The sequence below is a fragment of the Ranitomeya imitator genome, chromosome 1, assembly GCF_032444005.1.
Source record: "Ranitomeya imitator isolate aRanImi1 chromosome 1, aRanImi1.pri, whole genome shotgun sequence".
In the NCBI taxonomy this organism is placed as follows: domain Eukaryota; kingdom Metazoa; phylum Chordata; class Amphibia; order Anura; family Dendrobatidae; genus Ranitomeya; species Ranitomeya imitator.
The window spans coordinates 1,230,149,967-1,230,177,839 of record NC_091282.1 but is presented as its reverse complement, the minus strand read 5'-3'; the positions used below and the strand labels follow the sequence as shown (position 1 = coordinate 1,230,177,839).

At 52.8% G+C, this 27,873-nt stretch overlaps 1 protein-coding gene across 1 annotated transcript in view; it reads left to right on the top strand.

Annotated features, from left to right (window-relative positions):
• The window catches only part of EXOC6B (exocyst complex component 6B), a 239,086-nt gene that overhangs the window by 34,684 nt on the left and 176,529 nt on the right, over nucleotides 1-27,873 (top strand). The window contains exons 2-3 of the mRNA XM_069745123.1: nucleotides 26,952-27,117; nucleotides 27,752-27,799. Coding sequence (XP_069601224.1) covers nucleotides 26,952-27,117; nucleotides 27,752-27,799 — 214 coding nt within the window. The remainder of the gene's footprint in view (nucleotides 1-26,951; nucleotides 27,118-27,751; nucleotides 27,800-27,873) is intronic.

Sequence of the window (27,873 nt, the reverse complement as noted above, 5' to 3'; positions counted from 1 at the left end):
ATTTCAGGAGAGAGCTGATCCTGGGGAAGGAGGTCACAGACTACGAGTTACATGGCGGAGGGCCCCCAGCAGCACAGAGTATTTCAGGAGAGTGCTGATCCTGGGGAAGGAGGTCACAGACTACGAGTTACATGGCGGAGGGCCCCCAGCAGCACAGAGTATTTCAGGAGAGTGCTGATCCTGGGGAGGGAGGTCACAGACTACGAGTTACATGGCGGAGGGTCTCCAGCAGCACAGAGTATTTCAGGAGAGAGCTGATCCTGGGGGAGGTCACAGACTACGAGTTACATGGCGGAGGGTCCCCAGCAGCACATTGTATTTCAGGAGAGAGCTGATCCTGGGGGAGGTCACAGACTACGAGTTACATGGCGGAGGGCCCCCAGCAGCACAGAGTATTTCAGGAGAGAGCTGATCCTGGGGGAGGTCACAGACTACGAGTTACATGGCGGAGGGCCCCCAGCAGCACAGAGTATTTCAGGAAAGAGCTGATCCTGGGGGAGGTCACAGACTACGAGTTACATGGCGGAGGGCCCCCAGCAGCGCAGAATATTTCAAGAGAGTGCTGATCCTGGGGGAGGTCACAGACTACGAGTTACATGGCGGAGGGCCCCCAGCAGCACAGAGTATTTCAGGAGAGAGCTGATCCTGGGGGAGGTCACAGACTACGAGTTACATGGCGGAGGGCCCCCAGCAGCACAGAGTATTTCAGGAAAGAGCTGATCCTGGGGGAGGTCACAGACTACGAGTTACATGGCGGAGGGCCCCCAGCAGCGCAGAGTATTTCAGGAGAATGCTGATCCTGGGGGAGGTCACAGACTACGAGTTACATGGTGGAGGGCCCCCAGCAGCACAGAGTATTTCAGGAGAGTGCTGATCCTGGGGGAGGTCACAGACTACGAGTTACATGGCGGAGGGCCCCCAGCAGCGCAGAGTATTTCAGGAGAGAGCTGATCCTGGGGGAGGTCACAGACTACGAGTTACATGGTGGAGGGCTCCCAGCAGCACAGAGTATTTGAGGAGAGTGCTGATCCTGGGGGAGGTCAAAGACTACGAGTTACATGGTGGAGGGCTCCCAGCAGCACAGAGTATTTCAGGAGAGAGCTGATCCTGGGGGAGGTCACAGACTACGAGTTACATGGCGGAGGGCCCCCAGCAGCACAGAGTATTTCAGGAGAGTGCTGATCCTGGGGAGGGAGGTCACAGACTACGAGTTACATGGCGGAGGGTCCCCAGCAGCACAGAGTATTTCAGGTGAATGCTGATCCTGGGGGAGGTCACAGACTACGAGTTACATGGCGGAGGGCCCCCAGCAGCGCAGAGTATTTCAGGAGAGTGCTGATCCTGGGGGAGGTCACAGACTACGAGTTACATGGTGGAGGGTCCCCAGCAGCACAGAGTATTTCAGGTGAATGCTGATCCTGGGGGAGGTCACAGACTACGAGTTACATGGTGGAGGGCCCCCAGCAGCACAGAGTATTTCAGGAGAATGCTGATCCTGGGGAAGGAGGTCACAGACTACGAGTTACATGGCGGAGGGCCCCCAGCAGCACAGAGTATTTCAGGAGAGTGCTGATCCTGGGGAGGGAGGTCACAGACTACGAGTTACATGGCGGAGGGCCCCCAGCAGCACAGAGTATTTCAGGAGAGTGCTGATCCTGGGGAGGGAGGTCACAGACTACGAGTTACATGGCGGAGGGCCCCCAGCAGCACAGAGTATTTCAGGAGAGTGCTGATCCTGGGGGAGGTCACAGACTACGAGTTACATGGCGGAGGGCCCCCAGCAGCACAGAGTATTTCAGGAGAATGCTGATCCTGGGGGAGGTCACAGACTACGAGCTACATGGCGGAGGGTCCCCAGCAGCACAGAGTATTTCAGGAGAATGCTGATCCTGGGGGAGGTCACAGACTACGAGCTACATGGCGGAGGGTCCCCAGCAGCACAGAGTATTTCAGGAGAATGCTGATGCTGAGGGAGGTCACAGACTACGAGTTACATGGCGGAGGGTCCCCAGCAGCACAGAGTATTTCAGGAGAGTGCTGATCCTGGGGGAGGTCACAGACTACGATTTACATGGTGGAGGGCCCCCAGCAGCACAGAGTATTTCAGGAGAGTGCTGATCCTGGGGAGGGAGGTCACAGACTACGAGTTACATGGCGGAGGGCCCCCAGCAGCACAGAGTATTTCAGGAGAGTGCTGATCCTGGGGAGGGAGGTCACAGACTATGAGTTACATGGCGGAGGGTCCCCAGCAGCACAGAGTATTTCAGGAGAGTGCTGATCCTGGGGGAGGTCACAGACTACGAGTTACATGGCGGAGGGCCCCCAGCAGCACAGAGTATTTCAGGAGAATGCTGATCCTGGGGGAGGTCACAGACTATGAGTTACATGGCGGAGGGTCCCCAGCAGCACAGAGTATTTCAGGAGAGAGCTGATCCTGGGGGAGGTCACAGACTACGAGTTACATGGCGGAGGGCCCCCAGCAGCACAGAGTATTTCAGGAGAGTGCTGATCCTGGGGGAGGTCACAGACTACGAGTTACATGGTGGAGGGCCTCCAGCAGCACAGAGTATTTCAGGAGAATGCTGATCCTGGGGAGGGAGGTCACAGACTACGAGTTACATGGCGGAGGGCCCCCAGCAGCACAGAGTATTTCAGGAGAGAGCTGATCCTGGGGGAGGTCACAGACTACGAGTTACATGGCGGAGGGCCCCCAGCAGCACAGAGTATTTCAGGAGAGAGCTGATCCTGGGGGAGGTCACAGACTACGAGTTACATGGCGGAGGGCCCCCAGCAGCACAGAGTATTTCAGGAGAGAGCTGATCCTGGGGGAGGTCACAGACTACGAGTTACATGGCGGAGGGCCCCCAGCAGCACAGAGTATTTCAGGAGAGAGCTGATCCTGGGGGAGGTCACAGACTACGAGTTACATGGTGGAGGGCCCCCAGCAGCACAGAGTATTTCAGGAGAGAGCTGATCCTGGGGGAGGTCACAGACTACGAGTTACATGGCGGAGGGCCCCCAGCAGCACAGAGTATTTCAGGAGAGTTCTGATCCTGGGGGAGGTCACAGACTACGAGTTACATGGCGGAGGGCCCCCAGCAGCACAGAGTATTTCAGGAGAGAGCTGATCCTGGGGGAGGTCACAGACTACGAGTTACATGGCGGAGGGCCCCCAGCAGCACAGAGTATTTCAGAAGAATGAGAAACATGTGCAGTGGCTGCTCAGGTTGACTTCACATATTCTGGGTCATGTCTGTAATTGCCACAAAATAAACAAAATCTATTTGTAATTTGGGAGGGGGGATTATTGTCACTGAAAGTGACTGATGCAGGACCCCCGGCTGCCCCCAGTACAGGAGGAGCTCTGCCTCCAGCACATATAGGGCCCCGCCATCATCAATCAGCAGCATGACGACACTGCCCCCTCGTGGACAGAGAGGGAACTACAGGAAGTCTTGTCACATAACTGGAGGAACAAGTCCAGAGAAATGAGTGATGTCCGGGCAGGGAAAAGCCTCACTAGGTGCTGGAAGGAGAAGAACAGCGGATGATGGGAGTAGTCCCTTATCCCAGCCACTCCTAAGAATAAAGAGGCCACAATGCGGACACATCATTGTGCACGGAGGAAGTGCAAATAATGGAGGGGACACAGCACCGACCTAGCGGCTCCGTCAGAGCCATGGGGTCCCAGAGGTCCGACCCCACCGATCGGAGCACGAGTACCCCCCCATAATAAGTGCAATCCTGTCCCCCAGAATGGAGCCAATAACTGCGACTCGTCCTACAAGAATCCGAGCCCTCAAAGTAGAGTAAATATATGGAGGATCATGTGTCCCCCCGACTGTCCGCTGAGCGAGGAAGCTGCTATTCAGTTATAGAGGACCACAGTCTCAGGAGCTGTAGTACCGGGCACAGCCACTGCAGCCTGGGTGGCGCCCCACCTGCGACGTGAGGGTGTCGGGAGTGCGACCTCCGCTAATCACCGCCGTCCATATAACAGTCCCCAATACTCCATAGTGACCGGAGGGTGAAGGGGCCACACAATGGCACTAAGCTGCTGCTAGAACTGCACATCTGAAGAGCAGGGACGTGTAATTGCAGCTTTGGATGTGACTAGAGCAGAGGAACTGTAATACCAGACTAAAAGTAGTCCCGCTGTGGCTGTCATCTGCCGGACGATGACTACTTTTCAGGCTGACGGCCTCCATTTATTTATTTTATTATGCTACATCATGCACCGTTTATGGTGAAATAGACTGCGGATATGTTGCTGGTTATCCCTCTTGCCTGTGAGGTGGCTCGTAAAGCAGGGTGGCATCCATGGGATAGCAGGCTTAGCTGGATGGCGTCCGTGGGACAGCACGCGGGTCTGGATATTTGGCTCAGAAAACATCCGCCGATACATTGTGACAAGTCCTCAGCTATGTAAGCATGACAGATTTCCAGCCTTAGGATGTGTATGCATCAGGACTGTGGAGTCAGTAAGCCAAACCTCTGACTCTTCAATGTGCCTGACTCCGACTCCCCAGCATCGGTCACTGCTGAGCTGCACATAAAGTGTCTAACAGACGAGGTCCTGAGATCAGGGACAGAACAGACATTTATAGGACATTTCAGAACGTTCCCAAATTACTATGAAAACCTTTACAGCACATCCTGCGCTGAACTACTGCCCCCAATGTGTTATACGATTTCCTCCCTGCAGATTCCTGTAGAGCGGGGATGTCCTCCCTGCAGGTTCCCGTAGAGCGGGGATGTCCTCGCTGCACCTCCCAGGTTCCTGTAGAACATAGATATCCTCACCGCATGTCACAGGTTCCCCTGCGCAGGTTCCTTTGGAGCTCTGATGTCCTGGGTGTCCCCCTCGCAGGTTCCTGTGGAGTGCTGACTCACCCTCTCGCAGGTTCCCGTAGAGATTGGATGTCCTTCCTGCAGGTTCCCGTAGAGCGGGGATGTCTTCGCCGTACCTTCAAGGTTCCTGTAGAACATAATGTCCTCACCGCATGTCACAGGTTCCCCTGCGCAGGTTCCCGTTGAGTGCTGATGTCCTGAGCGTCCCCCTCATAGGTTCCTGTGGAGCTATGATGTCCTGGGGGTCCCCCTCGCAGGTTCCTGTGGAGTGCGGACTTACCCCATTGCAGGTTCCCGTAGAGCGTGGATGTCCTCCCTGCAGGTTCTCGTAGAACGTGGATGTCCTCCCTGCAGGTTCTCGTAGAGCGTGGATGTCCTCCCTGCAGGTTCTCGTAGAGCGTGGATGTCCTCCCTGCAGGTTCCCATAGCGCGTGGATGTCCTCCCTGCAGGTTCCCGTAGAGCGTGGATATCCTCCCTGCAGGTTCCCTTAGAGCGTGGATGTCCTCCCTGCAGGTTCCCGTAGAGCGTGGATGTCCTCCCTGCAGGTTCCCGTAGAGCGTGGATGTCCTCCCTACAGGTTCCCGTAGAGCGTGGATATCCTCCCTGCAGGTTCCCGTAGAGCGGGGATGTCCTCCCTGCAGGTTCCCGTAGAGCGGGGATGTCCTCCCTGCAGGTTCCCGTAGAGCGGGCATGTCCTCCCTGCAGGTTCCCGTAGAGCGGGGATGTCCTCCCTGCAGGTTCCCGTAGAGCGGGGATGTCCTCCCTGCAGGTTCCCGTAGAGCGGGGATGTCCTCACCGCATGTCACAGGTTACCCTGCGCAGGTTCCCATGGAGCGCTGATGTCCTGGGTGTCCCCCTTACAGTTTTCTGTAGAGCACGGGCATCCCCCTTGCAGGTTCCTGTGGAGCTCTGATGTCATGGGGGTCCCCCTCGCAGTTTCCTGTGGAGCTCTGATGTCATGGGGGTCCCCCTCGCAGGTTCCTGTGGAGCTGTGATGTCCTGGGGGTCCCCCTCGCAGGTTCCTGTGGAGCGCTGATGTCCTGGCGGTCCCCTCGCAGGTTCCTGTGTAGTGCTGATGTCCTGGGGGTCCCCCTCGCAGGTTCCTATGGAGCTCTGATGTCCTGGAGGTCCCCCTCGCAGGTTCCTGCGGAGCTTTGATGTCCTGGGGGTCCCCTCGCAGGTTCCTGTGGAGCTGTGATGTCCTGGCGGTCCCCTTGCAGGTTCCTGTGGAGCTGTGATGTCCTCGGGGTCCCCCTCGCAGGTTCCTGTGGAGCTGTGATGTCCTGGCGGTCCCCTTGCAGGTTCCTGTGGAGCGCTGATGTCCGCGGGGTCCCCCTAGCAGGCTCCTGTGGAGTGCTGATGTCCTGAGCGTCCCCCTCATAGGTTCCTGTGGAGCGCCGATGTCCTGGTGGTCCCCTCGCAGGTTCCTGTGGAGCTCTGATGTCCTTGGGGTCCCCCTCGCAGGTTCCTGTGGAGCTCTGATGTCCTCGTGGTCCCCCTCGCAGGTTCCTGTGGAGCTGTGAAGTCCTCGGGGTCCCCCTCGCAGGTTCCTGTGGAGCGCTGATGTCCTGGGGGTCCCCCTCGCTGGTTCCTGTGGAGCGCTGATGTCCTGGGGGACCCCTCGCAGGTTCCTGTGGAGCTGTGATGTCCTGGGGGTCCCCCTCGCAAGTTCCTGTGGAGCTGTGATGTCCTCGGGGTCACCCTCGCAGGTTCCTGTGGAGCGCCGATGTCCTGGACGTCCCCCTCGCTGGTTCCTGTGGAGCGCCGATGTCCTGGGGGTCCCCCTCGCTGGTTCCTGTGGAGCGCCGATGTCCTGGGGGTCCCCCTCGCTGGTTCCTGTGGAGCGCCGATGTCCTGGGGGTCCCCCTCGCTGGTTCCTGTGGAGCGCCGATGTCCTGGGGGTCCCCCTCGCTGGTTCCTGTGGAGCGCCGATGTCCTCGGGGTCCCCCTCGCAGGTTCCTGTGGAGCTGTGAAGTCCTCGGGGTCCCCCTCGCAGGTTCCTGTGGAGCGCTGATGTCCTGGGGGTCCCCCTCGCTGGTTCCTGTGGAGCGCTGATGTCCTGGGGGACCCCTCGCAGGTTCCTGTGGAGCTGTGATGTCCTGGGGGTCCCCCTCGCAAGTTCCTGTGGAGCTGTGATGTCCTCGGGGTCACCCTCGCAGGTTCCTGTGGAGCGCCGATGTCCTGGACGTCCCCCTCGCTGGTTCCTGTGGAGCGCCGATGTCCTGGGGGTCCCCCTCGCTGGTTCCTGTGGAGCGCTGATGTCCTTGGGGTCCCCCTCGCTGGTTCCTATGGAGCTGTGATGTCCTCGGGGTCCCCTCGCAGGTTCCTGTGGAGCTGTGATGTCCTGGGGGTCCCCCTTGCTGGTTCCTATGGAGCTGTGATGTCCTCGGGTTCCCCTCGCAGGTTCCTGTGGAGCGCCGATGTCCTCGCCGTACGTCACAGGTTCCCGTAGTGTGGGTTTCACTGGAGCATGACCATAAGGAAGATGTTAATTTACACAGATGAAAAGCATCTTGTTTGTATGGGGGAGGGGTCCGTGGGTGGAGGACCCCATCATTATGAGGCTTTGATGTCCCCCCCCACCCCCAAGAACTAAATTTGGCGGCCTAATAATAAGTGTCAGGCCTGTTGCATGATCCTCTGTGGCACGCTGCTTGCGAAACTGTCTTTCCATGTGTCCCATGCGCCCCGCAGATGGGTCTAGTAAAAATGAGGAATCCGGAGCTGCACCTGCGAGCGAGCAGCCCCGTCCTCAGCGCAGCTCCAGGGGTCTGCTCAGCCCCCAGTAATGAGAACCGTCCGGGGGCTGGAACGCTACCGCTCCCAGAAGAAACAATCCAGGCAAAGCTTCATTTCTATTCGTAGTTTTGTATGAAAGCCAGTTGTGTGGTCACCCCCTTCCGAGTACGTAGGACGGCGCCATCATTATTACTGGTGACGGGAGGAGGGTGCGAGTGTAAGGTCACATTATATGCGGCTTCCAGAAAGCATGCCTTCTATCCCGCCGCAGCCATGGTGTCTCCTGACAATGGCCTCTGGGTTGCCATACACTGCAGCCTATCCGATCCCACACCTACACAAGTATTACGCGTGTGATCATAGGATCGCAGGCTCAAGTCTTCAATAAGTATTGTGAATTTTTTTTTAACGTTTTTTTTTCTCTTTATAATTCTTTTTGTAATATTTAGATTTGTTTTTTTTTCCTGCTTGCAAAAGTAGCAAAAAGTAAAAATAGTACCCATTGGATATCACTGTAATCGCATCGATGCACACCATAAAATACCATAGAACACTTTTATCCTCCACAAGGTGAGAAAAAAGAAAAACTGAATTGCCAGAGTTTGCTCATTCGGCCTCAGAAAAAAAAAATGAAATGGGGAAAAAAAGAAATCAAAAAGTCTTCAGTACCCAAAAATGACCTTCGCCTGTCCCATAAAAAATAAGCCCTGAAAACTGCAGAAAAGTGAAAGCGAATGGTCTCGGAATGACTTGAGACCTGTCCTTCCTCACGTTGTCCTTGTGATGGAGCCTCTCCTGCGTCCTCTCCCGTCCTCCGAGGTTTATTTTCGGAGACTTTGGCTATAGGTTTCTACTCTTAGGTTTGTGGGATTGCTGTTTTCCCCTGTGTGCTGTATACAGACAGTCCGAGTAGATGGATGGATACGCACAGTCATTAACACTAATTCCTTCTGGAGCTTTGATGAAGCGCCGGCGTCTTTAGCGAATTCCTTCCAATAATCATGCCGTTTGTTCCATTTTCCTGTTTACTAATGAGGTCTGATTGCTTATAATGACTGCGGCATAGAGGGATCTCTACTGTGGGGTTTGTAGTTTACCTCCATATTTAAGAACTATATCTATGGGCACGATTAGGTGGCACCCTATGGCCCCCTGAGATACTTTGGACCCAATGGTATTACATGGACCTCACTTCAGTTCAGAAGGTCGGGCTTACATGTGACATTTTAATTGATCCTAAAGCTGGATGAAGGTTCAGGAAAGATCTTTCCAAACTCGAACCCCCATGTTTACATGGTCCTTGCTTTGTTTAGTCATGCTGGAGCAGAACTCAATTAGGGGTGCACTTACTTTTCACCATTTAGAGTATTAACCAACGTAGCGTATTGCTTTAGTGTCATGTGTAGCACTTACATATATACATGTTGAGAAGGAGCAGCAGCAGCATTGGGAACATTAGAAAGCAGTAGTGAGCATTGTAACTGTGATTTCAGCACTGCGTGAGATAAACATTTGAAAGCGGCAGCGTGGAGAGCATTATGCATCTGTTTAACTTGATTTCTGCACTAGGGTGATATATTCACTTACAAGAATTCTTTTGCAGCGCGGAGGGCGTTATTGAGCAGTACTGAGCACTGTGGCTGTGAATCAAGCATTTCGGCAAGATAAAAACTAAAAGGCAGCAGCATGTCTATCATTGTACAGCAGTACTGAGCATTGCAAAAAGAAGAAAAAATGTTCCCGCTCCTGGTAAAATTTTCAGAGTACTCTTTACTCCATAACAAAAAAAAAAATTAAAAAAATGCCCCCACTGCATCACCAATGCCAATCACTGCGGTGATGGAAGGAGGCGGACGGTCCCTCTCCGGAGAGGATGGAGTTAGGGTGCCTGCACCGTCCTTTACGCAGCCCTCCCCTCTAAACCTGAAACTGGGCACAGCTGAAGCACTCCATCTGCGGATCTTTTGCAGGATTAGGGGGGCTGGGAGGGCTCCCGCTGCAGCGTTTCCCTGCACGATCTCTGGCTCCCAATCCGGCGTCGGATTCCTTGATTCCGGCCCAGTTCGGGCCTTCCGGTTGACCACGTTCTGGGCGGGAGCTCTTCCAATGCGCGCGCCCTCCCCCTGTAGGCTCTGCGGTGGGCGCCGTAAATGTAGTCCCTGGCTTCTGCTGGCAGTAGGCCACGGTTGAAATCCCGCCCCCATCCTCTGTCTCGCAGGAGCCTCCGGCCTGCAGGGGCCGCGCTCTCACCAGGCAGACGCGGGGGAAACGAACCCACACAGCATCGCCCGGTCCGTCCGGTGTTTCATCCATGAGCTCCGTCTCTCGCTCTCCCTCACCAGAGGAGGTTAGCGAACAAGGCTCGGATTCCGATTCCGAAATGCTCCTCAATTTAGAGGCACCTAATTACCAGGAGACAGTAGACAGTCTCATTGAGGCCATCAACCAAGCCCTGGGGATAGACGATGAATCTTCCTTGGCCTCCGGTCATAAGGTGTCTTTTAAACTGATCGAACAGCCTCATAGAGTATTAGTGCAAAGTCACAGGGAGCGGCCAGGCAAAAGGCTCTGAATGCAAGATATCCTTTCGCCCCTGAACTCCATAAAAAGTGGGCAGAGTCCCCTTCGGTAGATCCACCCGTCCACCTGGCTTCTAAAACATTATCCCTTCCTAATGGTTCTTCTATTAGGGACCCAACTGATTGACTCATAGAGAACCTGGCTCGCTCAGTGTTTGAGGCCCTCTCGCACTGCGCAGCGGAGTTATCGTCCCCGTACTGGAGGACGAGAAATTTCAGGAGTTCTATTCCAACCTGTTCATAGTTCCCAAAAAGGACGGAGCTGTAAGGCCCATTCTGGACCTGAAACGTCTGAACAGGTTTGTTAGCATTCGTCACTTCCGAATGGAGTCTCTCCGCTTGGTCATTGCTGCCATGGAGAAAGGAGAATGCTTAGCTTCAATAGACATTCAGGACGCCTATCTTCACATCCCCATATTCCCCCCGCATCAAAGATATCTACGTTTTGCCATAAGCAACCTACATTTTCAGTTCCGAGCCTCACCTTTCGGGATGGCCACCGCCCCCAGCGTGTTCACAAAGATCATGGCAGCCGTTGTGTCCATCCTGCATTCCCGGGGCATAGTCGTCTTGCCTTATTTAGACGACCTCCTGGTTAAGGGTCTGTCTTTTTCGGGCTTGCGAGGACAGTCAGCATCTCGGTGGATACTCTTTTTCGGCTAGGGCGGTCGGTGAATTTAAGAAAGTCATCCCTTGTGCCTTCTTAGAAGATCACATTTCTGGGGATGATCTCCGACACCTCCCGAGGGTTGACAGTCCTCCCCCGGGACAAGGTCCTGGCTCTCCGGCAGGAAGTGTGGGTCCTTCGCCAGCCTTTCTCTCATTCCATCCGGTTTTGCATAACCGTTTTAGGAAGGATGGTGGCAGCAATAGAGGCAGTTCCATTTGCACAACTCCATCTTCACCCCCTCCAGCATGCCCTTTTGGCAGCCTGAGACAGGAACCCATGCTCTCTCAACCACATGTGCCGTCTGTCTGCTCAGGTCAGACAGGCGCTTACATTGAGTTCCTCTCTTCGACTGGGGAAGCCTTTTCCCCCAGTCTATTGGTTGGTGGTCATGACCGACGCCAGTCTTCTCGGATGGGGAGCAGTGTTTCGCCACCACACCACGCTGGTCTTAGCAGGAGTCAACCCTCCCGATCAACCTTCTGGAGATTCGGGCTGTTCACCTGGCTCTGCTGCATTTTCATTATCTTCTGGCAGGCCGCCCCGTCTGGATTCAATCGGACAATGCCACGGCCATGGCATACATAAATCATCAAGGGGGTACCCGCAGCAGGGAGGCCATGCACGAGGTAAAACATGTCCTCTGCTGAGCCGAGAAAAACCACGATCTCAGCAGTGCAAATTCCTGGCGAAGAGAACTGGGTGGCGGATTTCCTCAGCCGACAGAGTCTGGCGTCTGGGGAGGGGTCGCTCCACCCCAATGTTTTCCAACAGATTTGCCAACGCTGGGTGACCACGGACGTGGACCTGATGGCCTCCAGGGTAAACGCCAAAGTGCCCAGGTTTGTCACCCAATACCGGGAACCACAGGCAATCGCTGTGGATGCATTAGTCCTACCCTGGAACCAGTTTCACCTCCCATATGTTTTTCCCCGCTGGCACTGCTCCCGTAGGTAATCAGGAAAATCAAAACAGAGGGGGTCCCAGCAATTCTGGTTGCCCCAGATTGGTTTTGTCGCTCATGGTTCTCAGACCCAGTGCAGCTGCTCGCTGAGGCTCCCTGGCGGCTCCCCAAGGTGCCCGGACCTTCTCTCTCAGTGCCCGATCTACCACCAGTACTCAGGGGCCCTGTGTGTAACGGCCTGGCCATTGAATCTTGGATTCTAACCCAGGCCGGGTTTTCCCAGAAGGTGGCCGCTAATATGATTAGCGCCCGGAAGCCCGCCTCAGCACATATCTACCATCACACCTGGAAGGTCTTCTTCGCATGGTCCAAACAGCGCGGTCTTTCCCTGCTTCGTTTCTCTATCCCCAACATTTTAGCGTTCCTCCAAGCTGGCCTGGAGTCCGGCCTAGCACCAAGTACCCTCAAAAGACATATCAGCCTTGTCTGTCCTTTTTTAGCGCAGGATCGTTGCCAATTTACAAGTGAAGACCTTCATACAAGGCGTTGCTCACATGGTACTTCCTTACAAGGCCCCATTGGATGCTTGGAACCTTAACCTGGTCCTAGGGGTCCTGCAGGAATCTCCTTTTGAGCCTCTTCAGGATGTCTCCTTGACATACTTTTCCAGGAAGGTTTTTTTTTTGGTGGCTATAACATCCATCAGGCTGGTCTCGGAGCTGGCGGCTGTATCCTGCCGAGCTCCGTTTTTACTGTTCCATCAGGATAAGGTAGTGCTCAGGCCAACACCCTCTTTTTTTGCCAAAGGTGGTTTCCTCATTCCACATTAACGAGGACATTGTCTTGCCCTGGTTTTGCCCGGCGCCAACGCACCATGTGGAAAAAGCTCTCCATACGCTGGATCTAGTGAGAGTGCTCAGGAGGTATGTGTCACGGACGGCATCTTTTCGGCAGACAGACACACGCTGTTCGTCCTCCCCGAGGGTCGCAGGAAAGGAACTCCCTGCCTCAAGATCGACCATAGACAGGTGGATACGATTGACTATTCAGGAGTCCTACTGCATCAGAGGCCCAGTTGTTCCGGCTGGGATCAGGACACACTCCACTCGGGCAGTCGGCAGAACAGGCTTGCAAAGCGGCGACCTGGTCCAGTCTACACACTTTTTCCAAACACTATAATATCCATACTCAGGCTTCGGTGGATGCAAGTCTGGGTAGGAGGATTCTCCAGGCAGCGGTAGCGCATCTATAGGCGGTAGGTGCCTAGGGATTATACCGTGGAGTTGGTTTCCCACCCAGGGACTGCTTTAGGACGTCCCACAGTCCTCTGTCCCCCAATGAGACGAAGGGGAAATATGGATTTTTGTGTACTCACCGTAAAATCCTTTTCTCCGAGATGCTCATTGGGGGACACAGCTCCCACCCTGTTAGCCAGATGGCTCCTTTTTGATTGTTCTTTTTTGTATTAATCAGTCGGTGGGGTTATTTCTGGACATGTTGGTCCTGCGTTAAAGCTGATTTACTGTTTGTTCTCCTACTGCTTTTGCACCAAACTGGGTTTGCCTTCGGCCGGTGTCAGGGTGTATACGTCGGAGGGGCTAACCTTTTTTTTATGTTTGCCTAGTGTCAGCCTCCTGGCGGCAGTTGCATAAACCCACAGTCCTGTGTCCCCCAATGAGCATCTCGGAGAAAAGGTTTTTACGGTGAGTAACAAAAAAATCCATATTCCTTCTTTTTGCAATTGCTACACCTGAGTGGTCGGCTTGTGTTTCTGTGCCCGCTGGACTCCTAAAAACTTCAGAGGTGAGCTGGCATTATCCTTTCTGTTTTCAGTACTGAGCATTGTAGCTTGAATCCAGCACAAAGGAGAGGTGCACATTAAAAAGCAGCAGCGTGGAGGACCTTGTTCTGCAGTACTGGGCAGTGTACCTGTGAATTCAGCACAAAAGCTAGAGAAATCACTTGATAGAAAATTACATTACTCTTTCTTTTTTACTCTGCTTCTCACTCTTACTCCACTTTTTTTTTGAGTGGATGGCGAGTTCACGAGTGAGGAGAAGTGGCTCATTTTGGAAAAAATAAGCTTATCCCTTATTTTCACTATCGTGATTTATGCAAAGTTTTTGAAACAGCAGCGACCATTTAGTATGCGGCAGGTTTGGGGTCTGTCTGTTGGGAAATCTGGGGGGCATAATCATGCTGTTGTCCCTGGGGACCCATAACAAGTTAACACCTAAGTATTCCTAAATTCCTACATCGCCCTTGTTTTTAGCTGTCGGGGCCGGTAATCCCCCACTTCTTACCATTCTCCTTCCGCTTCCATCTGCCGCTGTTTATTTGTATCTCTGGGAATAAACAGGATTTCTGTTATGTCTGGTAAGGAGAAGATGTCTTCACCCCCGCCAAGTCCTCCAGAAGTTGCCCCCAGTAATCGGCGCCCCCTCTGTTCTTCCTTTCTCATTCTAATTGAAACCAACAAGTCCATTAATTAAAACCACTGACGGCGCGGCCTTTGTTTCATTACCACCAGTCTTGTTCTGTTCCACTTGATTTATTTTATTTCATGTCTTGGATTTTCTCCTCCCGCTAAATATTTTTTTTGCACGGGGGTCTTAATAGCTCTGGTGGTTTGGCACGTGGATCCAGAACCTCTTTACCCCAGTCACTGGATTGACATTTTGTTTTTGATCATTTCCATGGCAAAGTTTTACAATGGAGCATCCCCACGGTGGTGGCGCTTCCTGTTTATTTCTCACTTTTATGGTTTTGTTTTTTTTTTATCTTGGTACAATGAGAACCTTGTGGATTCTAAGAAAGGTCACACCGCCAGCCGGCAAGACCTAGCTCTGGGCGTGATGGGGCTACAGGTGGACGTGTTCTGGGTCATTCTCGACATTCGTGATTTATATATGACGGTCTCTGTTGTGGACAACAATGGCATTGGTCAGTGGCTGTAATGACCTGTGGCCGGTCAGGTCCAGGAATTACAGAAGGTCACAGATGGTCCATAATATTGACCCTTGTGTTGCCATGAAGATTCACTAGACGTCTATATAGAATGTATGTGTTGTACGTGTCCTGTATGTAGTAGTCGTGCTCGGGGGAGGTGTCCTGTATGTAGTAGACGTGCTGGGGGGGGGGTGTCCTGTATGTAGTAGATGTGCTCGGGGGAGGTGTCCTGTATGTAGTAGATGTGCTCGGGGGAGGTGTCCTGTATGTAGTAGATGTGCTCGGGGGAGGTGTCCTGTATGGAGTAGATGTGCTCGGGGGAGGTGTCCTGTATGTCGTAGACGTGCTCGGGGGAGGTGTCCTGTATGAAGTAGATGTGCTCGGAGGAGGTGCCCTGTATGTAGTAGACGTGCTCGGGGGAGGTGACCTGTATGTAGTAGTCGTGCTCGGGGGAGGTGTCCTGTATGTAGTATGTCGTGCTCGGGGGAGGTGTCCTGTATGTAGTAGATGTGCTCGGGGGAGGCGTCCTGTATGTAGTAGACATGCTGGGGGGAGGTGTATGTTCTGTATGTAGTTATGTGCTCGGGATAGGTGTATGTGCTGTATGTAGTAGTCGTGCTCGGGGGAGGTGTCCTGTATGTAGTAGACGTGCTCGGGGGAGGTGTCCTGTATGTAGTGATGTTCTCGGGGAGGTGCCCTGTATGTAGTAGATGTGCTCGGGGGAGGTGTCCTGTATGGAGTAGATGTGCTCGGGGGAGGTGTCCTGTATGGAGTAGATGTGCTCGGGGGAGGTGTCCTGTATGTAGTAGATGTCCTCGGGGGAGGTGTCCTGTATGTAGTAGACGTGCTCGGGGGAGCTGTCCTGTATGTAGTAGACGTGCTCGGGGGAGGTGCCCTGTATGTAGTAGACATGTTCCTGGGAGGTGTCCTGTATGTAGTAGATGTGCTCGGGGGAGGTGTCCTGTATGTAGTAGACGTGCTCGGGGGAGGTGTCCTGTATGTAGTAGACGTGTTCCTGGGAGGTGTCCTGTATGTAGTAGACGTGCTCGGGGGAGGTGCCCTGTATGTAGTAGTTGTGCTCGGGGGAGGTGTCCTGTATGTAATAGATGTGCTCAGGGGAGGTGTCCTGTATGTAGTAGACGTGCTCGGGGGAGGTGTCCTGTATGTAGTAGTTGTGCTCGGGGGAGGTGTCCTGTATGGAGTAGATGTGCTCGGGGGAGGTGTCCTGTATGTAGTAGATGTGCTCAGGGGAGGTGTCCTGTATGTAGTAGACGTGCTCGGGGGAGGTGTCCTGTATGTAGTAGACGTGCTCGGGGGAGGTGTCCTGTATGTAGTAGATGTGCTCGGGGGAGGTGTCCTGTATGGAGTAGATGTGCTCGGGGGAGGTGTCCTGTATGGAGTAGATGTGCTCGGGGGAGGTGTCCTGTATGTAGTAGATGTCCTCGGGGGAGGTGTCCTGTATGTAGTAGACGTGCTCGGGGGAGGTGTCCTGTATGTAGTAGATGTGCTCGGGGGAGGTGCCCTGTATGTAGTAGACGTGCTCGGGGGAGGTGACCTGTATGTAGTAGTCGTGCTCGGGGGAGGTGTCCTGTATGTAGTATGTCGTGCTCGGGGGAGGTGTCCTGTATGTAGTAGATGTGCTCGGGGGAGGCGTCCTGTATGTAGTAGACATGCTGGGGGGAGGTGTATGTTCTGTATGTAGTTATGTGCTCGGGATAGGTGTATGTGCTGTATGTAGTAGTCGTGCTCGGGGGAGGTGTCCTGTATGTAGTAGACGTGCTCGGGGGAGGTGTCCTGTATGTAGTGATGTTCTCGGGGAGGTGCCCTGTATGTAGTAGATGTGCTCGGGGGAGGTGTCCTGTATGGAGTAGATGTGCTCGGGGGAGGTGTCCTGTATGGAGTAGATGTGCTCGGGGGAGGTGTCCTGTATGTAGTGATGTTCTCGGGGGAGGTGTCCTGTATGTAGTAGACGTGCTCGGGGGAGGTGTCCTGTATGGAGTAGATGTTCTCGGGGAGGTGCCCTGTATGTAGTAGATGTGCTCGGGGGAGGTGTCCTGTATGGAGTAGATGTGCTTGGGGGAGGTGTCCTGTATGGAGTAGATGTGCTCGGGGGAGGTGTCCTGTATGTAGTAGATGTCCTCGGGGGAGGTGTCCTGTATGTAGTAGACGTGCTCGGGGGAGCTGTCCTGTATGTAGTAGACGTGCTCGGGGGAGGTGCCCTCTATGTAGTAGACGTGTTCCTGGGAGGTGTCCTGTATGTAGTAGATGTGCTCGGGGGAGGTGTCCTGTATGTAGTAGACGTGTTCCTGGGAGGTGTCCTGTATGTAGTAGACGTGCTCGGGGGAGGTGCCCTGTATGTAGTAGTTGTGCTCGGGGGAGGTGTCCTGTATGTAATAGATGTGCTCAGGGGAGGTGTCCTGTATGGAGTAGACGTGCTCGGGGGGCGGTGCCCTGTATGTAGTAGACGTGCTCGGGGGAGGTGTCCTGTATGTAGTAGACGTGCTCGGGGGAGGTGTCCTGTATGTAGTAGACGTGCTCGAGGGCGGTGTCCTGTATGTAGTAGACGTGCTCGGGGGAGGTGTCCTGTATGTAGTAGATGTGCTCGGGGGAGGTGTCCTGTATGTAGTAGATGTGCTCGGGGGAGGTGTCCTGTATGGAGTAGACGTGCTCGGGGGAGGTGTCCTGTATGTAGTAGATGTGCTCGGGGGAGGTGACCTGTATGTAGTAGACATGCTGGGGGGAGGTGTATGTTCTGTATGTAGTTATGTGCTCGGGATAGGTGTATGTGCTGTATGTAGTGATGTTCTCGGGGGAGGTGTCCTGTATGTAGTAGACGTGCTGGGGGGGGTGTCCTGTATGTAGGAGAAGTGCTTGGGGGAGGTGTCCTGTATGTAGTAGACGTGCTCGGGGGAGGTGTCCTGTATGTAGTAGATGTGCTCAGGGGAGGTGTCCTGTATGTAGTAGATGTGCTCGGGGGAGGTGCCCTGTATGTAGTAGATGTGCTCGGGGGAGGTGTCCTGTATGTAGTAGACGTGCTCGGGGGAGGTGTCCTGTATGTAGTAGACGTGCTCGGGGGAGGTGTCCTGTATGTAGTAGACGTGCTCGGGGGAGGTGTCCTGTATGTAGTAGACGTGCTCGGGGGCGGTGTCCTGTATGTAGTAGATGTGCTCGGGGGCGGTGCCCTGTATGTAGTAGTTGTGCTCGGGGGAGGTGTCCTGTATGTAGTAGACGTGCTCGGGGGAGGTGTCCTGTATGTAGTAGACGTGCTCGGGGGAGGTGTCCTGTATGTAGTAGACGTGCTCGGGGGCGGTGTCCTGTATGTAGTAGATGTGCTCGGGGGCGGTGCCCTGTATGTAGTAGTTGTGCTCGGGGGAGGTGTCCTGTATGTAGTAGATGTGCTCGGGGGAGGTGTCCTGTATGTAGTAGATGTGCTCTGGGGCGGTGCCCTGTATGTAGTAGTTGTGCTCGGGGGAGGTGTCCTGTATGTAGTAGACGTGCTCGGGGGAGGTGTCCTGTATGTAGTAGACGTGTTCCTGGGAGGTGTCCTGTATGTAGTAGACGTGCTCGGGGGAGGTGTCCTGTATGGAGTAGACGTGCTCGGGGGAGGTGCCCTGTATGTAGTAGACGTGCTCGGGGGAGGTGTCCTGTATGTAGTAGACGTGCTCGGGGGCCGGTGCCCTGTATGTAGTAGACATGCTCGGGGGAGGTGTCCTGTATGTAGTAGACGTGCTCGGGGGAGGTGTCCTGTATGTAGTAGACGTGCTCGGGGGAGGTGTCCTGTATGTAACATAGTTAGTAAGGCCGAAAAAAGACATTTGTCCATCCAGTTCAGCCTATATTCCATCATAATAAATCCCCAGATCTACGTCCTTCTACAGAACCTGATAATTGTATGATACAATATTGTTCTGCTCCAGGAAGACATCCAGGCCTCTCTTGAACCCCTCGACTGAGTTCGCCATCACCACCTCCTCAGGCAAGCAATTCCAGATTCTCACTGCCCTAACAGTAAAGAATCCTCTTCTATGTTGGTGGAAAAACCTTCTCTCCTCCAGACGCAAAGAATGCCCCCTTGTGCCCGTCACCTTCCTTGGTATAAACAGATCCTCAGCGAGATATTTGTATTGTCCCCTTATATACTTATACATGGTTATTAGATCGCCCCTCAGTCGTCTTTTTTCTAGACTAAATAATCCTAATTTCGCTAATCTATCTGGGTATTGTAGTTCTCTCATCCCCTTTATTAATTTTGTTGCCCTCCTTTGTACTCTCTCTAGTTCGATTATATCCTTCCTGAGCACCGATGCCCAAAATTGGACACAGTACCCCATGTGCGGTCTAACTAGGGATTTGTACAGAGGCAGTATAATGCTCTCATCATGTGTATCCAGACCTCTTTTAATGCACCCCATGATCCTGTTTGCCTTGGCAGCTGCTGCCTGGCACTGGCTGCTCCAGGTAAGTTTATCATTAACTAGGATCCCCAAGTCCTTCTCCCTGTCAGATTTACCCAGGGGTTTCCCGTTCAGTGTGTAATGGTGATATTGATTCCTTCTTCCCATGTGTATAACCTTACATTTATCATTGTTAAACCTCATCTGCCACCTTTCAGCCCAAGTTTCCAACTTATCCAGATCCATCTGTAGCAGAATACTATCTTCTCTTGTATTAACTGCTTTACATAGTTTTGTATCATCTGCAAATATCGATATTTTACTGTGTAAACCTTCTACCAGATCATTAATGAATATGTTGAAGAGAACAGGTCCCAATACCGACCCCTGCGGTCCCCACTGGTCACAGCGACCCAGTTAGAGACTATACCATTTATAACGACCCTCTGCTTTCTATCACTAAGCCAGTTACTAACCCATTTACACACATTTTCCCCCAGACCAAGCATTCTCATTTTGTGTACCAACCTCTTGTGCGGCACGGTATCAAACGCTTTGGAAAAATCGAGATATACCACGTCCAATGACTCACCGTGGTCCAGCCTATAGCTTACCTCTTCATAAAAACTGATTAGATTGGTTTGACAGGAGCGATTTCTCATAAACCCATGCTGATATGGAGTTACACAGTTATTCTCATTGAGATAATCCAGAATAACATCCCTCAGAAACCCTTCAAATATTTTACCAACAATAGAGGTTAGACTTACTGGCCTATAATTTCCAGGTTCACTTTTAGAGCCCTTTTTGAATATTGGCACCACATTTGCTATGCGCCAGTCCTGCGGAACAGACCCCGTCGCTATAGAGTCACTAAAAATAAGAAATAATGGTTTATCTATTACATTACTTAGTTCTCTTAGTACTCGTGGGTGTATGCCATCTGGACCCGGAGATTTATCTATTTTAATCTTATTTAGCCAGTTTCGCACCTCTTCTTGGGTTAGATTGGTGACCCTTAATATAGGGTTTTCATTGTTTCTTGGGATTTCACCTAGCATTTCATTTTCCACCGTGAATACCGTGGAGAAGAAGGTGTTTAATATGTTAGCTTTTTCCTCGTTATCTACAACCATTCTTTCCTCACTATTTTTTAAGGGGCCTACATTTTCAGTTTTTATTCTTTTACTATTGATATAGTTGAAGAACAGTTTGGGATTAGTTTTACTCTCCTTAGCAATGTGCTTCTCTGTTTCCTTTTTGGCAGCTTTAATTAGTTTTTTAGATAGAGTTTTTTTCTCCCTATAGTTTTTTAGAGCTTCAATGGTGCCATCCTGCTTTAGTAGTGCAAATGCTTTCTTTTTACTGTTAATTGCCTGTCTTACTTCTTTGTTTAGCCACATTGGGTTTTTCCTATTTCTAGTCCTTTTATTCCCACAAGGTATAAACCGCTTACACTGCCTATTTAGGATGTTCTTAAACATTTCCCATTTATTATCTGTATTCTTATTTCTGAGGATATTGTCCCAGTCTACCAGATTAAGGGCATCTCTAAGCTGGTCAAACTTTGCCTTCCTAAAGTTCAGTGTTTTGTGACTCCCTGACAAGTCCCCCTAGTGAAAGACAGGTGAAACTGCACAATATTGTGGTCGCTATTTCCTAGATGCCCGACCACCTGCAGATTTTTTATTCTGTCAGGTCTATTAGATAGTATTAGGTCTAAAAGTGCTGCTCCTCTGGTTGGATTCTGCACCAATTGTGAAAGATAATTTTTCTTGGTTATTAGCAGAAACCTGTTGCCTTTATGGGTTTCACAGGTTTCTGTTTCCCAGTTAATATCCGGGTAGTTAAAGTCCCCCATAACCAGGACCTCATTATGGGTTGCAGCTTCATCTATCTGCTTTAGAAGTAGACTTTCCATGCTTTCTGTTATATTTGGGGGTTTGTAACAGACCCCAATGAGAATTTTGTTACCATTTTTCCCTCCATGAATTTCGGCCCATGTAGTAGATGTGCTCGGGGGAGGTGTCCTGTATGTAGTAGATGTGCTCGGGGGAGGAGTCCTGTATGTAGTAGATGTGCTCGGGGGAGGAGTCCTGTATGTAGTAGATGTGCTCGGGGGAGGTGTCCTGTATGTAGTAGATGTGCTCGGGGGAGGTGTCCTGTATGTAGTAGACGTGCTCGGGGGAGGTGTCCTGTATGTAGTAGACGTGCTCGGGGGAGGTGTCCTGTATGTAGTAGACGTGCTCGGGGGAGGTGTCCGGTATGTAGTAGATGTGCTCGGGGGAGGTGTCCTGTATGTAGTAGACGTGCTCGGGGGAGGTATCCTGTATGTAGTAGATGTGCTCGGGGGAGGTGTCCTGTATGTAGTAGATGTGCTCGGGGGAGGTGTCCTGTATGTAGTAGATGTGCTCGGGGGAGGTGTCCTGTATGTAGTAGATGTGCTCGGGGGAGGTGCCCTGTATGTAGTAGATGTGCTCGGGGAAGTGTCCTGTATGTAGTAGACGTGCTCGGGGAGGTGTCCTGTATGTAGTAGACGTGCTCGGGGGAGGTGTCCTGTATGTAGTAGATGTGCTCGGGGGCGGTGCCCTGTATGTAGTAGTTGTGCTCGGGGGAGGTGTCCTGTATGTAGTAGATGTGCTCGGGGGAGGTGTCCTGTATGGAGTAGACGTGCTCGGAGGGCGGTGCCCTGTATGTAGTAGACGTGCTCGGGGGAGGTGTCCTGTATGTAGTAGATGTGCTCGGGGGAGGTGTCCTGTATGGAGTAGACGTGCTCGGGGGGCGGTGCCCTGTATGTAGTAGACGTGCTCGGGGAGGTGTCCTGTATGTAGTAGATGTGCTCGGGGGAGGTGTCCTGTATGTAGTAGATGTGCTCGGGGGAGGTGTCCTGTATGTAGTAGATGTGCTCGGGGGAGGTGTCCTGTATGTAGTAGACGTGCTCGGGGGAGGTGTCCTGTATGTAGTAGACGTGTTCCTGGGAGGTGTCCCGTATGTAGTAGACGTGTTCCTGGGAGGTGTCCCGTATGTAGTAGATGTGCTCGGGGGAGGTGTCCTGTATGTAGTAGTTATGCTCGGGGGAGGTGTCCTGTATGTAGTAGACGTGTTCCTGGGAGGTGTCCTGTATGTAGTAGATGTGCTCGGGGGAGGTGTCCTGTATGTAGAAGATGTGCTCGGGGGAGGTGTCCTGTATGTAGTAGTTGTGCTCGGGGGAGGTGTCCTGTATGTAGTAGACGTGTTCCTGGGAGGTGTCCTGTATGGAGTAGACGTGCTCGGGGGAGGTGTCCTGTATGTAGTAGATGTGCTTGGGGGCGGTGTCCTGTATGTAGTAGATGTGCTCGGGGGAGGTGTCCTGTATGTAGTAGATGTGCTCGGGGGCGGTGCCCTGTATGGAGTAGACGTGCTCGGGGGAGGTGTCCTGTATGGAGTAGATGTGCTCGGGGGAGGTGTCCTGTATGTATTGATGTTCTCGGGGGAGGTGTCCTGTATGTAGTAGATGTGCTCGGGGGAGGTGTCCTGTATGTAGTAGATGTGCTCGGGGGAGGTGTCCTGTATGTAGTAGACGTGCTCGGGGGCGGTGTCCTGTATGTAGTAGATGTGCTCGGGGGCGGTGTCCTGTATGTAGTAGATGTGCTCGGGGGCGGTGCCCTGTATGTAGTAGATGTGCTCGGGGGAGGTGTCCTGTATGTAGTAGACGTGCTCGGGGGAGGTGTCCTGTATGTAGTAGACGTGCTTGGGGGCGGTGCCCTGTATGGAGTAGACGTGCTCGGGGGCGGTGTCCTGTATGTAGTAGATGTGCTCGGGGGAGGTGTCCTGTATGCAGTAGATGTGCTCGGGGGCGGTGTCCTGTATGTAGTAGATGTGCTCGGGGGAGGTGTCCTGTATGTAGTAGATGTGCTCCGGGGAGGTGTCCTGTATGGAGTAGATGTGCTCGGGGGCGGTGTCCTGTATGTCGTAGATGTGCTCGGGGGAGGAGCCCTGTATGTAGTAGATGTGCTCGGGGGCGGTGCCCTGTATGGAGTAGATGTGCTCGGGGGAGGTGTCCTGTATGTAGTAGACTTGCTCGGGGGAGGTGTCCTGTATGTAGTAGATGTGCTCGGGGGAGGTGTCCTGTATGTAGTAGATGTGCTCGGGGGAGGTGTCCTGTATGTAGTAGACGTGCTCGGGGGAGGTGTCCTGTATGTAGTAGACGTGCTCGGGGGAGGTGTCCTGTATGTAGTAGACGTGCTCGGGGAGGTGCCCTGTATGTAGTAGACGTGCTCGGGGGCGGTGCCCTGTATGGAGTAGACGTGCTCGGGGGAGGTGTCCTGTATGTAGTAGACGTGCTCGGGGACGGTGCCCTGTATGGAGTAGACGTGCTCGGGGGCGGTGTCCTGTATGTAGTAGACGTGCTCGGGGGAGGTGTCCTGTATGTAGTAGATGTGCTCGGGGGAGGTGTCCTGTATGTAGTAGATGTGCTCGGGGGAGGTGTCCTGTATGTAGTAGATGTGCTCGGGGGAGGTGTCCTGTATGTAGTAGACGTGCTCGGGGGAGGTGTCCTGTATGTAGTAGACGTGCTCGGGGGAGGTGTCCTGTATGTAGTAGACGTGCTCGGGGGAGGTGTCCTGTATGTAGTAGACGTGCTCGGGGGAGGTGTCCTGTATGTAGTAGACGTGCTCGGGGGAGGTGCCCTGTATGGAGTAGACGTGCTCGGGGGAGGTGTCCTGTATGGAGTAGATGTGCTCGGGGGAGGTGTCCTGTATGTAGTAGATGTGCTCGGGGGCGGTGCCCTGTATGGAGTAGACGTGCTCGGGGGCGGTGTTCTGTATGCAGTAGATGTGCTCGGGGGAGTTGTCCTGTATGCAGTAGATGTGCTCGGGGGCGGTGTCCTGTATGTAGTAGATGTGCTCGGGGGAGGTGTCCTGTATGGAGTAGACGTGCTCGGGGGAGGTGTCCTGTATGTTGTAGATGTGCTCGGGGGAGGTGTCCTGTATGTAGTAGACGTGCTCGGGGGAGGTGTCCTGTATGTAGTAGACGTGCTCGGGGGCGGTGTCCTGTATGTAGTAGACGTGCTCGGGGGAGGTGTCCTGTATGTAGTAGATGTGCTTGGGGGAGGTGTCCTGTATGGAGTAGATGTGCTCGGGGGAGGTGTCCTGTATGTAGTAGATGTGCTCGGGGGAGGTGTCCTGTATGTAGTAGACGTGCTCGGGGGAGGAGCCCTGTATGTAGTAGACGTGCTCGGGGGAGGTGCCCTGTATGGAGTAGACGTGTCCTGTATGTAGGGGAAGGAAAGTTTTTTTTTATTAATTAATGAAGCTTAATGTAGAAGCCCCCAGAGAACCTGTGATTGGGGGTCTTTAGCCCGTTTTTGTCACCTGTTTACTCTTCATCAGGACAGATATTGCAGAGCGCTGTGCCTGAATGAGCGTCCCTGTCCATGTTTGTGCGCTGCGATCTGACAGTTGTGCCAGCTATAAGCTGTGTGCCTCTCTGGCCTTGGCACTGCCATTACTTTGTAGGAAGTTGCCCCCTGCCTCTCCTGTGCCCGGGTGTTTTGTGCACCTGTCGTTCTGCGTCCTCTCTATACGCAGATTTCCACTTTCACGGTCTCTTCTTGCTTTATATGAATGTAAGCACCGGAGGCTTTAGCTCCCGATCCTGCTCACAAGCTGCTGAGGTAATGTCCTGTGCTGTGTGTGCCAGCAGGTGGCACTCACGTGGCATGGTGTGATGGGCATACAGCGTTACATGAAACTAGATGGTGGCCCGATTCTAACGCATCGGGTATTCTAGAATATGCATGTCCACGTAGTATATTGCCCAGCCACGTAGTATATTGCCCAGCCACGTAGTATATAGCACAGCCACGTAGTATATTGCCAAGCTACGTAGTATATTGCCCAGCCATGTAGTATATTGCCCAGCCACTTAGTATATTGCCCAGCCACGTAGTATATTGCCCAGCCACGTAGTATATTGCCCAGCCACGTAGTATATTGCCCAGCCACGTAGTATATTGCCCAGCCACGTAGTATATTGCCCAGCCACGTAATATATTGCCCAGCCCACGTAGTATATTGCCCAGCCACGTAGTATATTGCCCAGCCCACGTAGTATATTGCCCAGTCCACGTAGTATATTGCCCAGCCACGTAGTATATTGCCCAGCCACGTAGTATATTGCCCAGCCACGTAGTATATTGCCCAGCCACGTAGTATATTGCCCAGCCCACGTAGTATATTGCCCAGTCCACGTAGTATATTGCCCAGTCCACGTAGTATATTGCCCAGTCCACGTAGTATATTGCCCAGTCCACGTAGTATATTGCCCAGCCACGTAGTATATTGCCCAGCCACGTAGTATATTGCCCAGCCACGTAGTATATTGCCCAGCCATGTAGTATATTGCCCAGCCACGTAGTATATTGCCCAGTCCACGTAGTATATTGCCCAGTCCACGTAGTATATTGCCCAGTCCACGTAGTATATTGCCCAGCCACGTAGTATATTGCCCAGCTACGTAGTATATTGCCCAGCCACGTAGTATATTGCCCAGCCACGTAGTATATTGCCCAGTCCACGTAGTATATTGCCCAGTCCACGTAGTATATTGCCCAGTCCACGTAGTATATTGCCCAGTCCACGTAGTATATTGCCCAGCCACGTAGTATATTGCCCAGCCACGTAGTATATTGCCCAGCCACGTAGTATATTGCCCAGCCACGTAGTATATTGCCCAGTCACGTAGTATATTGCCCAGTCCACGTAGTATATTGCCCAGTCCACGTAGTATATTGCCCAGCCCACGTAGTATATTGCCCAGTCCACGTAGTATATTGCCCAGCCACGTAGTATATTGCCCAGCCACGTAGTATATTGCCCAGTCCACGTAGTATATTGCCCAGTCCACGTAGTATATTGCCCAGTCACGTAGTATATTGCCCAGTCCACGTAGTATATTGCCCAGCCACGTATGTAACAGGTTAAAAAAGACTTAAAATAAAAAATAAACGTATACTCACCTTCCGCAGGCCCCTTGTAGTCCTGGTACCTGTGTGCGGTGCACGCGGCAGCTTCCGGTCCCAGGGTTGGATGAGCGCAGGACCGTGACATCATGGCAGGTCCTTGTGGCATACCATCCTTGGCCCCAGAACCTGCCGCTTGCATGGGGCGGTCACCGGAGCGTCGCGAGGAGCGGGAAAGTCACTGAAAGGTGAGTATATAATGATTTTTTATTTTTTAATCATTTTTAACATTAGATATTTTTACTATTGATGCCGCATAGGCAGCATCAATAGTAAAAAGTTGGTCACACAGTGTTAATAGCTGCGTTAATGGAGTGAGTTACACCGCGCAATAACGTCCATTAGCGTGGCCATTAACCCTGTGTGAGCGGTGACTGGCGGGGAGTGCGAAGCGGGCGCTGACTGCGGGGAGGAAGGAGCGGCCATGTTGCACCCGTCGCTGATTGGTCGTGGCAATAGTCCTGGGCATTTTGCCACGACCAATCAGCGACTTGGATTCCATGACAGACAGAGGCCGCGACCAATGAATATCCGGGACAGAAAGAAAGACAGACAGAAAGACAGACGGAAGTGACCCATAAACAATTATATAGTAGATGCCTGCGGTTCTGCGTTTCAGACCTTTTGCAGCGCTCTCGGTGGCAATCCTCTGCATATGGCCAGGCAGCCCTCCAGTCACAGCCAGAGCTGCATTCAGCATTCTGCTGCTTCCTACGAGCTGTGCATTCTGGCTTGCACCGGACTGAGGTGATCGGACAGTTGGAGCTAACCTCGGGATGACTGGTGGGAATGTGGATGTGAAAAATAATCTTGTCACCCATCTTCAGTCCAGGATCAGTATTAACTCTCCAACTTGTTTCCGTCCAGGTCCGTGTACGATGGAGAGGAGCACAGCCACTTTATGGAGAAGCTGGAGGTGCGGATCCGGAACCACGACCGCGAGATCGAGAAGATGTGTAATTTCCATTATCAGGGCTTCGTAGACTCCATCACTGAGCTGCTGAAAGTGCGCGGGGAGGCCGAGAAGCTGAAGGTAAGACCGCCGAGAGTGCTTCCCCCCTGAGGGAGCACAAGAGTGCGAAACTGGACAGCAGTGCATTGTAGGAACCCAACAGTCAGGTCCCATGTCTGCCAGCAGGTAGTGAAAGCAGCCACAGTGCGCAGTCACCAGTCTTGTCGCTTTTTCCTGTATTGGTAAGACGGCTGGCTGCAGCAGGAGCCTCCCCCCACAGCCCTGTCTTATCTTGTGTAAAAGGGGGTGATCTACAGGAGATTAATGCCGGAGTTCTGCAATAGCATGTGGACAATTCTGTGGATGCTGTCACCTGAGGAGACCCACAGGGGGCAGAGTGGAGCGCTGCTGCCCTCGCAGACACCTTCACTCTGTTTCAGCCCCTTTTCCCAGCACTTTAGATTTTATAGGTCATCTAGAAGCCTATGTGAGCAGTGCGATGCGCCAAGAAGGTGCCGGGTTTTAGATTCTTAGATTTCTCTTGCACGATCTCGTCATGATTTGTTCTGGAGAGTCACACTGCTGTCCCCTGACTGTGATGACCGGACCCTCACGTGGGCAGAGCGCGGGATTCGTGTGACCTTGTGCAGATTGTATCTCAGGACTTCGCGCCTCGTCCATTCATTGTACAATCTTAATTTTTTTTCGGTTTCAGAACCAGGTGATGGACACTAACAGGCGTCTGCAGCTGGACGGAGGAGAGGTAATAGAGTGTGTATATAACTGTAATGTCAGAGGGAGGAGAGGAGGAGCTGAGCTGTGATTGGTGGTACCGGA